The 12142-nt window shown below is 40.0% G+C and overlaps 1 protein-coding gene across 6 annotated transcripts in view; it reads left to right on the top strand.

Moving 5' to 3' along the window:
• TRIO (trio Rho guanine nucleotide exchange factor) overlaps positions 1-12142 on the top strand; it is a 373890-nt gene that overhangs the window by 256506 nt on the left and 105242 nt on the right. For all 6 annotated transcript variants that reach the window (XM_082458354.1, XM_082458353.1, XM_082458351.1 and 3 more), the window contains exons 22-24: positions 10455-10649; positions 10750-10865; positions 11702-11768. In XM_082458354.1, coding sequence (XP_082314480.1) covers positions 10455-10649; positions 10750-10865; positions 11702-11768 — 378 coding nt within the window. The remainder of the gene's footprint in view (positions 1-10454; positions 10650-10749; positions 10866-11701; positions 11769-12142) is intronic.

The following is a 12142-nucleotide window of genomic DNA, read 5'->3' as shown; positions in this document are numbered from 1 at the left end:
AGACACAGAAATAAGCAGCAGATGAAGGAGCAAGATAAAAACTCACCAAACCGAACAAATGAAGAGGAAATAGGAAGTGTACCTGAAAAAGAATTCAGAGTAATGATAGTAAAGATGATCCAAAATCTTGGGAATAGAATGGATAAAATACAAGAAACGTTTAACAAGGACCTAAAAGAACAAAAGAGCAAACAAACAATGATGAACAACACAATAAATGAAATTAAAAATTCTTTAGAAGGAATCAATAGCAGAATAACTGAGGCAAAAGAACAGATATGACCTGGAAGATAAAATAGTTGAAATAACTACCACAGAGCAGAATAAAGAAAAAAGAATGAAAAGAATTGAGGACATGTTTCAGACTTCTGGGACAACATTAAATGCACCAGCGTTCGAATTATCGGGGTCCCGGAAGAAGAAGAGAAAAAGAAAGGGTGTGAGAAAGTATTTGAAGAGATTATAGTTGAACACTTCCCTAATACAGGAAAGGAAATACTCAGTCCAGGAAGCACAGAGTCCCATGCAGGATAAATCCAAGGAGAAACATGCCAAGACATATATTAATCAAACTATCAAAAATTAAATACAAAGAAAAAATGTTAAAAGCAGCAAGGGAAAAGCAACAAATAACATACAAGGGAATCCCCATAAGGTTAACAGCTGATTTTTCAGCAGAAACTGCAAGCCAGAAGGGAGTGGCAGGACATATTTAAAGTGCTGAAAGGGAAAAACCTACAACCAAGATTACTCTACCCAGCAAGGATCTCATTCAGATTTGACGGAGAAATTAAAACCTTTACAGACAAGCAAAAGCTAAGAGAATTCAGCACCCCCAAACCAGCTTTACAGCAAATGCTAAAGGAACTTCTCTAGGCAGGAAACACGAAAAGGAAAAGACCCACAATAACAAACCCAAAACAATTAAGAAAATGATAATAAGAACATACATATCGATAATCACCTTAAATGTAAATGGCTTAAATGCTCCAACCAAAAGACACAGACTGGCTGAATGGATACAAAAATAACACCCGTATACATCATGTCTACAAGAGACCCACTTCAGACCTAGCAACACATACAGACTGAAAGTGAGGGGATGGAAAAAGATATTCCATGCAAATGGAAATCAAAAGAAAGCTGGAGTAGCAATTCTCATATCAGACAAAATAGACTTTAAAATAAAGACTATTACAAGAGACAAAGAAGGACACTACATAATGATCAAGGGATCAATCCAAGAAGAAGATATAATAATTGTAAATATTTATGCACCCAACATAGGAGCACCTCAATACATAAGGCAAATGCTAACAGACATAAAAGGGAAAATCGACAGTAACACAGTAATAGTAGTGGACTTTAACACCCCGCTTTCATGAATGGAGAGATCAACCAAAATGAAAATAAATAAGGAAACACAAGCTTTAAGTGATACATTAAACAAGATGGACTTAATAGATATTTATAGGACATTCCATCCAAAAAAAACAAAATGCACTTTCTTCACAAGTGCTCGTGGAACATTCTCCAGGATAGATCATATCTTGGGTCACAGATCACACCTTGGTAATTTTAAGAAAATTGAAATCATATCAATTATCTTTTCTGACCACAACACTATGAGACTAGATATCAATTACAGGAAGAAAACTGTAAAAAATACAGACACATGGAGGCTAAACAATACACTACTAAATAACCAAGAGATCACTGAAGAAATCAGAGAGGAAATCAAAAAATACCTGGAAACAAATGACAATGAAAACACAACGACCCAGAACCTATGGGATGCAGCAAAAGCAGTTTTAAGAGGGAAGTTTATAGTAATACAGTCGTACCTCAAGAAACAAAAAACATCTCAAATAAACAACCTAACCTTACACCTAAAGCAATTAAGAGAGGAGAACAAAAAAACGCCAAAGTTAGCAGAAGGAAAGAAATCATAAAGATCAAATCAGAAATAAATGAAAAAGAAATGAAGGAAACAGTAGCAAAGATCAATAAATCTAAAAGCTGGTTCTTTGAGAAGATAAACAAAATTGATAAACCATTAGCCAGATTCATCAAGAAAAAAAGGAAGAAGACTCAAATCAACAGAATTAGAAATGAAAAAGGAGAAGTAACAAATGACACTGCAGAAATACAAAGGATCATGAGAGATTACTACAAGCAACTATATGCCAATAAAATGGACAGCCTAGAAGAAATGAACAAATTCTTAGAAAAGCACAACCTTCTGAGACTGAACCAGGAAGAAACAGAAAGTATAAACAGACCACTCACAAGCACTGAAATTGAAACTGTGATTAAAAATCTTCCAACAAACAAAAGCCCAGGACCAGATGGCTTCACAGGTGAATTCTGTCAAACATTTAGAGAAGAGCTAACACCTATCCTTCTCAAACTCTTCCAAAATATTGCAGAGGGAGGAACACTCCGAAATTCATTCTACCACCGTGACCACCATCACCCTGATACCAAAACCAGACAAAGATGTCACAAAAAAAGAAAACTGCAGGCCAATATCAGTGATGAACATAGATGCAAAAATCCTCAACAAAATACTAGCAAACAGAATCCAACAGCACATTAAAAGGATCATACACCATGACCAAGTGGGCTTTATCCCAGGAATGCAAGGATTCTTCAATATATGCAAATCAATATGATACACCATATTAACAAATTGAAGGAGAAAAACCATATGATAATCTCAATAGATACAGAAAAAGCTTTCGACAAAATTCAACACCCATTTATGATAAAAACTCTCCAGAAAGTAGACATAGCGGGAACTTACCTCAACATAATAAAGGCCATATATGACAAACCCACAGCCAGCATCATTCTCAATGATGAAAAACTGAAACCATTTCCAGTAAGATCAGGAACAAGACAAGGTTGCCCACTTTCACCACTATTATTTGACATAGTTTTGGAAGTTTTAGCCACAGCATTCAGGGAAGAAAAAGAAATAAAAGGAATACAAATTGGAAAAGAAGAAGTAAAACTGTAACTGTTTGCAGATGACATGATACTATACATAGAGAATCCTGAAGATGCCACCAGAAAACTACTAGAACTAATCAATGAATTTGGTAAGGTTGCAGGATACAAAATTAATGCACAGATATCTCTTGCATTCCTATACACTAATGATGAAAAATCGGAAAGAGAAATTAAGGAAACACTCCCATTTACCGTTGCAACAAAAAGAATAAAATACCTAGGAAGAAACTTACCTAAGGAGACAAAAGACCTGTATGCAGGAAATTATAAGACACTGATGAAAGAAATTAAAGATGATAACAAACACATGGAGAGATATACCATGTTCTTGGATTGGAAGAATCAGCACGGTGAAAATGACTATACTACCCAAAGCAATCTACAGATTCAGTGCAATCCCTATCAAACTACCAATGGCATTTTTCACAGAACTAGAACAAAAGATATCACAGTTTGTATGGAAACACAAAAGACCCCGAATAGCCAAAACAATCTTGAGAAAGAAAAATGGGGCTGGAGCAATCAGGTTCCCCGACTTCAGACTATACTACAAAGCTACAGTAATCAAGACAGTGTGGTACTGGCACAGAAACAGAAATATAGATCAGTGGTACAGGATAGAAAGCCCAGAGATAAACCCATGCATATATGGTCACCTTATCTTTGATAAATGAGGCAAGAATATACAATGGAGAAAAGACAGCCTCTTCAGTAAGTGGTACTGGGCAAACTGGACAGCTACATGTAAAAGAATGAAATTAGAACACTCCCTAACACCATACACAAAAATAAACTCCAAATGGATTAAAGACCTAAATTTAAGGCCAGACACTATAAAACTCTTGGAGGAAAACATAGGCAGAACACTCTATGACATAAATCACAGCAAGATCCTTTTTGCCCCACTTCCTGGAGAAATGGGTATAAAAACAAAAATAAACAAATGGGACCTAATGAAACTTAAAAGTTTTTGCACAACAAAGAAAACCATAAGACGAAAAGACAGCCCTCAGAATGGGAGAAAATATCTGCAAACGAAGCAATGGACAAAGGATTGATCTCCAAAATATACAAGGAGCTCATGCAGCTCAATATCAAAAAAACAGACAACCCAATCCAAAAATGGGCAGAAGACCTAAATAGACATTTCTCCAAAGTAGATATACAGATTGCCAACAAACGCATGAAAGGATGCTCAACATCACTAATCATTAGAGAAATGCAAGTCAGAACTACAATGAGGTATCACCTCACACCCGTCAGAATGACCATCATCAAAAAATCTACGAACAATAAATGCTGGAGAGGGTGTGGAGAAAAGGGAACATTCTTGCACTGTTGGTGGGAATGTAAATTGATACAGCCACTATGGAGAACAGTATGGAGGTTCCTTAAAAAACTAAAAATAGAACTACCATATGACCCAGCAATCCCACTACTGGGCATATACCCTGAGAAAACCATAATTCAAAAAGAGTCAGTACCACAATGTTCATTGCAGCTGTATTTACAATAACCAGGACATGGAAGCAACCTACGTGTCCATCGACAGATAATGGATAAAGAAGATGTGGCACATATATACAATGGAATATTATTCAGCCAGACAAAGAAATGAAATTGAGTTATTTGTAGTGAGTTGGATGGACCTAGAGTGTGTCATACAGAGTGAAGTAAGTCAGAAAGAGAAAAACAAATACTGTATGCTAACACATATATATGGAATCTAAAAAAAAGGTTCTGAAGAACCTAGGGGCAGGGCAGGACAGGAATAAAGGCGCAGATGTAGAGAATGGACTTGAGGATACGGGGAGGGGGAAGGGTAAGCTGGGACAACGTGAGAGAGTGGCATTGACATATATACACTACCAAATGTAAAATAGCTGGAGGGAAGCAGCTGCATAGCACAGGGAGATCAGCTCGGTGCTTTGTGACCACCCAGACGGGTGGGATAGGGAAGGTGGGAGGGAGATGCAAGAGGGAGGATATACCGGGATATATATATGTACAGCTGATTCACTTTGTTATACAGCAGAAACTAACACAACAATGTAAAGCAATTATCCTCCAATAAAGATGTTAAAAAAAATAAAATAAAATAAAAGGTTATATTGAAAAAAAAACACCAAAAAAAGAAGTGGTGTATATGTACTACTGTATTTAAAAAGGATAACCAGCGAGGACCTAGTGTATAGCACAGGGAACTCTGCTCGATGTTATGTGGCAGCCTGGATGGGAGGAGACTTTGGGGGCGAATGGATACATGTATATGTATGGCTGAGTCGCTTTGCTGCGCACCTGAAACTATCACAACATTGTTAATCGGCTATACCCCAATATAAAATTAAAACTTAAAAAAAAGAAGTGTTCCTGTACAGTAAAAAGATTGGATTTCTTGTGTGGCCCTTGACTTGGCTTTGAAAACGTATCCATGGGGAATTTTTAAATCGTTTAGAATGACAACAGCTACTTTGTATTATGTTTATTTTTACTTTTTCATACATTCTGTAACAGTTTCTGACTCCTGCTGTTCTTCCTGGGGCTCTCTTCTCAGCTCCCCTCCACCCCAAGCTGTACGTGTACTTTTTCCATTCAGGCTCTCGGTGCCGGGCTGTGGGAACCGCTGGTCTCTGTTCTGGAGGACACACAGTCCAGCGGGGCTCAGTGGGGAGGCCTGGCAGCAGGAGCATGTGGGTAGGGCGAGCCACACCCAGAGGGGCCATGAGCGCTCCGAGGGCGCCCCCGCCCGCTCAGTTGAGGGGAGCTGGCCTGTCGTACCTCTGCAGGTAAGGATCATATCTTTTCCTTCCTCTAGCTGCAGCACATGTTTGGCCATATAATTCTTATTTTTTGTTAAGAATTGGATAATAAATACAGTTATTATGTGCCTTATATGATTTATATTTGTTTCATTGAATGTCCTTTGGTTATAGATAGTAAGAAAATGCCTAAGATACCACTCAGGTAGATTTAAGCTTTGCTCCTTTGCACTGACTTAAATTTCCATGGAGGCTCCACTCTGCAAGCCACGTGTACAGCCACGCAGCTGTTCACTGCCCAGCTCCAGGGGGCGCCATGCCATGCACACAGGTTGTGGTGGGAATGTCGTCATCTAGAGCTGAGTAGCGTGGCAGCTTTGTGCCACCAGTGGAGCACGTACAAAGGGATTTTTCCATTATTTCTAGTTTTCCCTTTTCCTCAGACGTGGGTTATGGTTTTTGGAAGAATGAGCAGCAACAGGCATAGTTTTGCCTGTATTTTATTTAAAAAATAAGCATCTAAAATCATAGGTGACATCTGATCTTTCTGTTTCCCAAATAGACCTGTTTCTTTTGTTGGGTATATTGAATTCGTTTTGCTAAGAGGAACTGATAGGTTTTGAAAAGAGCACCTCTCAGGTTTTTTTCTTAGCATTTTTTCTTTGGTTTCTGGCTCCTTTTCTTTTAATCAGAAAGCACCTGCGTTGGTGCTTGGAGACATCATTTAGTGTTTCGTGTTGAAATGATGCTCTTGTTCTCCTTCTGTCCCTCTGTCTTAGTGTCTTCTAAGAAGTCATTTTTCTCTTGTTATGTAGAGAATCCTTCGTTCTGACGTGACATCTTCCGATTCAGTAGTTACATAATTAATATTGTAACATTTTTAGGGTTAATGGAAATGAAACCTCTCTTCACTATCTGATTAAGACTCAGCTCGATTCCTTTGCAACTCAAGGCAGTAATTTCTCAAAATGCTTTTAAGCACCACCGGCATCCAGGCCATGGGTGTTTACTTAAAAGCAGATTTCTGTCCTCACCAGGCATGTACTGCCTTGGACTCTCTGGGGGCAAGGCTTGAAAAGGAGCATTTCTAACAAGCCCACCAGGTGGTTTTTATGCACACTCAAGTTTGAAACCCACTGCCTTGCTAAGACCTTCACAACTTTGTCCCCAATGCCAAATGCCTTACTTTGCTAGAAAGTGTCTGAGACCATTGAATGTGCATCCTTTCTGGGTTTCTGATTACCTGAGAACATGGTGAGTAAAGCTCTTGTGAGCATGTGGACGTAAACATTCGGTCTGCCTTTATTTTTCTCCAGCCCCTTGATTATGCCTAAAGATGAGGTGGTTCAAATTACATTTGCATTCTTCAAAAATGAAAATCCGCTTTCATAACAATCTCTTATACAAACAAGGAGGCAGCTGTGTCCTGATAGTGAAGGGCAAGCAAGAGTTGTTCAATGAAAATGCTAGGTGCCAAGCAGTGCTTATCGTAGGCATTTATGCAAAAAAGGAAAGGGAGAAAAATACACACATATTATACATACACGCACTTGCTTGTATGTAATAAAACATCTCGGGGGTGATACCCAAGAAGCTGATACAGGTAACAGGTGAATGTGGAGTGAGAAGGCTTTTCACATTGTGTCCTTTTGTACCTTTTGAATTTTGAATTCTGTGAATGCATTTAAAAAAATACCAGTTAAAATAAAAATACACCGTTATAAAAGGTTCATAGATTAGCAGGTTCATCCTACTTAATTTGATCACACCATTCATTCACTCAACAATTATTTATTGGCCTCTACAGTATACCAGGAACCACTCATTGGTGCAGAGCTCGTGGACTGCACGTTCTAGTTAGAGAAACGAGCAATAACATGATCAATGAGTAAATATATATATACATACATGTTAAATAATAAGAGAAAAAGCCACGGGGGAGGGGAGGGTTGCCATCTTTGATAGAGAGGCTACGGCAGGTCTCCTCAAGAAGCCTCTGACTATCGGATGAGCATTTTTGTTTAAATGAAGTTTACAAATGGAAGATTTATAGATTTACCAGGCTTTGCCTATAGGAAACCTTTTGTTCTGTATCTAATTTCATAGAATCAGCCTATTGGTGTCACATGCTTGCAACTAGTCTGTTTTGTGATGTGTTTTGACATATATGAAAATCTTCCTTTAGTTTCTTGGTGGCTTTTGTTTTCTGTTCAATGTAGGTAAGATGCATTATCTTTTTTATCTTCACTTCTATGTCTCCACTGCTTAAAGCATGAAATAACTTTCTTAACCCCTTTAAAGATTAAGGGGCCCTTGGACAACACGGAGTTGAACTGTGTGGGTCCACTTATACTCAGATTTTTGTCAACAAATACGTACTGTAGTATTGCCTGATCCCATTGAAGCCTCGGATGTGGGCTGCATGGGGGCGGGGTGAGAAGTGAGGTGCAGGGGTCAGCACCCCAACCCCTGAGTTGTTCAAGGGTCAGCTGTTTGCAGTGCGCTCCACTGATGTCATTCATGACAGTGGAAAAGAAATGCTTAAATGGTGGTAAAACACAACTTCCCTGTGCTTTTCAGAAGGTTAACATCTTGGTAAACAGCAAAACCTTCTTTAGGCAACCTGATTTTTTAAAAATCCTGTATCAGCCGTGTTAATTCTCTTTGATATTAAAATTTAATAATGTTTCTAACTTAAATCCCTTTTGGAATTTATGCTTCCAAGTCTGAAGCTTTGATTTCTTACTTCCTTGATGTATAATTAGGCTTCTCTTAACCAGAAAGGTATCGTGTTGATCACAAGTCAGAAGGTTTGTTTGACAGATATTTTCCTTTTAGCTCACTCTAGGTTGAGTTCATTTCCACACAAGATGAAGGCCCTAAAAACTTTCAGAGTGTTTTGTTCGGCTGACTTTCTCCAATAAACAGCTTTTATACAATTTGCAATAGCAGTTCTTTTCACAGAGGTATTAATGTCTCTGGAGTTCTGTTTTCCTGTAGTTTTTTTGCAAAGTATGTATTCATGCCAGTTAAAAGTAACTACCACTCCCATTAAAGTTGCAGGTGTATACACACTTGCATAAAGGACCTAATGTTAATTTATTATCTCAATAAATATTTGGTAGATGGCCACCATGTGCCAGACACATAGAAGGTGTGTGAGATACTAGGGAACAGAGTGAGCAAATGTCCCTGGCTGCTGGCAGGTGCATTCTAACCAGGAGAGAGACAGGCGGTGATCTGAGCAAGTGAATTCCACCTCTTTGGAGGGCGAGGCGTGCTGTGGGGCAGAGCAGAGCAGGCAGGGTGAGGGAGGCGCGTGGCAGTCGTGAGGGTTAGGGAGACCGGTGAGAAGTGGCCTTTATTCGAGCAAAGCGTGAAGGAACCATGGAGACGTCCAGGGGGACAGCATTCCGGGCGGAAGGGGCACCGGTGCACAGAGGCGGAGGCCAGCAAGCCTGGAGGGGTGGTGGGCAAGCTGGACCCTGCGGAGGAGCCCGGGGTGGGGGTGGGGGGTCGTGTAGAGTCTGAGGATGCTTGCAGCTGGCTCTGCAGGCTGCCTAGTGAACTCTGCTCAAAACTTTTACTGTACAAAGTAAGATAGTTTATCCAGGTTTTGAACCCTGACCTCCTTCCTTTGGGGGATTTTTAAAGTCAATTTCCTGAGTGTTAGTCATAAAGATTTTCTAGTTAAAGCCTAAGTGAGAAAAGCAGGTTCCATAGCAGAAGAGTAACTGTACTCTTATGAAGTGCCAGTGGGAATGTTGAAGGAAGCCTAAGGACTAAATGAAATGGTAACAACAAATGATATAAGTAGTAAGTCATAATGAGTGAAATAATAAATGAAATGGATGTGACGAAAAATCTGTTGAAGAATCAGATTTGAGTGAAATCACTGCCGTATGTATGTATGTATCTATCCATCTATCTGTCGGACCAGTGTTTTATGGTTATCCTTGGCTATAAGAGTAGGAAAGTCATACTTAAAGATCTTTCTATGTGCATATAAAATGAAATAAATGTATTTCTGAGAGAGAGTTTTAAAACAGGAACTAAGTTTAAAATACCTCTATGAAGGCAGCTTCCCTAGTCGTGACTTTTCCTCCGGGTCTACTGAGAATTAAAGAAGAAACAAGCGCATGCTGTGGTGCCGCGGCATCAGGGATTTGGTTGAGTATCTGCGGGGGGCGGCGGCGGGGGCTTAGCCACATAGGCTCCAGGAGAACGAAAATCTCAGATGGCTGCTGCCCTAAAAGGGCTTTCGGTCTAACTGGGGACACAGAATAAACAAGCGTAAGGCGGGAGGTGTCTGTAAGCAGTACCTCCGGCCTTCGCAGGAGGAGCGTCGTGGACTGTAGAGGCCGTCCCGAGTGAGCGCCCACTTGTTCATTCTGCAGAGTGACCGAGCGTCCACCAGGTGAAGACACCGTCCAGAGACAGTCCAGGCTTTTTCCTCGAGGTCATAAAAATGCCATTCATTGCGGAAGAGCTGAGGAAACGGAGCCAGTCTAGGATCGGGGAGATGAATTGGGTGGACTGAGGGTTTCAGTCTGAGTCTCTGTCACCAGCAATTATTTTCCTGTTCAGAGCTCAGAGTTGTAGGCAAGTTGCCACTATGTTTCTGGTTTCTGGCAGTTGGGTTCATTTGCTTCACAATACTTTCCTGTTGTTTTTTTGCAGCAAACCAAAGAGAGAGTGAAGCTATTGATACAGCTGGCTGATGGCTTTTGTGAAAAGGGGCATGCCCATGCGGCAGAGATAAAAAAATGTGTCACTGCCGTGGATAAGAGGTACAGAGACTTCTCTCTGCGGATGGAGAAGTACAGGACCTCTTTGGAGAAAGCCCTGGGGATTTCTTCAGATTCCAACAAATCGGTAAATTGCTTTGTGCAAACTGAATAAATGACTGTTTTCTCCTTCGTGTACTGTTTGTCGATTTAATTAACTGAAGTTCATTGACTCCCTTGTTCCACAGAGTAAAAGTCTTCAGCTAGATATCATTCCGGCCAGTATCCCCGGGTCAGAGGTGAAACTCCGCGATGCCGCTCATGAACTTAATGAAGAAAAACGGAAATCTGCCCGCAGGAAAGAGTAAGCTTGTCTTTAAGAGCCTGCCAGGATTCATTGAAAAAGTGAAGAAAATGTCACTTGGGCAAAGATGCTTACTTCTGTGTGTGCTTTGAAATCAAGCAGTGTTAATACTTTTCATTGCTCTGAATGTGCTTAGTTTTTACAGCAAAAATGCCACCGTGTCCACTGTCCCCTTGTCACCTGATGCAGAAACAGTATCCTGTTGTTTTTGTCCATGCGCCCCCATTTCATATGTGGTTGACAAGTTGTTTTAGTGTCATTTGTCATCAGTAGGTCATGAGTAATAATACTAAGGAGAAGAAATTAATAACACAAGTGCAGCTGTTTGGAAGTTGCTAATTAGTAAACTGTACTAGATATTAATAAAGACAAAAGATTGCCCTAAACCAGTGGTTCTCAGTCGGGGCCAGCTTTGTCGCCCCGGAGGGACATTTGGCAATATGTGGAGACATTTTTGGTTGTCACCCAGTGGGGAGGGGGGAGGGCTACTGGCATCTAGTGGGCGGAACCAGGGATGCTGCGAAACGTTTTATAATGCACAGGACAGTCCTACAGCAAAGCATCCTCCAGCCCCAAACGTCAGTACTGCCAAGTTGAGAAACCATGACCAGTAGGTACCTTAACAAAATTTTTTCCAGAATGTGTTTTCCTTTGAATTGGTTACTGGATACTGTTAATTCTTCTATCTATTCTTGCTTTAATTCTCCAGAACATATCACTGACTAATGCTTTTTCAACCACCTTATTATCTCATAGACCCTAAAAGTAAATAGTTAAAATAAGCATGTATCCTGACTGTGAACTAAACTAGTTGCTGTCTTTTCCTCTGCTTTAAGGTTCATAATGGCTGAGCTAATTCAAACTGAAAAGGCTTACGTAAGAGACCTCCGGGAGTGTATGGATGTAAGTAAGTTTTTCTGCTTATTTATTTAGATGGAGTATAGTGTTGCTGTTTATTCTTACCTGTTGGCAGTTCTTAAAATAATCACGTTTTGTTGTTATTTTTGAAATTTGAAGTGTGCACGAGCCGCCTTCTGTGCATGTTGCTGCACTTCTGTGAAGTTCTAGGCGTGTTTTTGCTCATTACAGAGATGATACAGCACTAATCCTCTCATTCCATTTACCACATGATGGCCTGGCTGACATTCTCTCTGTGTAGAATTTTACAGCAGCTTCAGAGAAATGTGCCTACCGATTATGATTGGCACCTGATGCTCAGTAGTTTAACGAATATTTGCTGTACCTTGTGGAGTAGGTTTATCCCAAAATTTGAAGCT

The sequence above is a fragment of the Balaenoptera physalus genome, assembly GCF_965194825.1.
Source record: "Balaenoptera physalus genome assembly, chromosome: 3".
Classification (NCBI taxonomy): Eukaryota; Metazoa; Chordata; class Mammalia; order Artiodactyla; family Balaenopteridae; genus Balaenoptera; species Balaenoptera physalus.
Note: the sequence above shows the minus strand (reverse complement) of the source record. Positions and strands in the feature narration are given on the sequence as shown.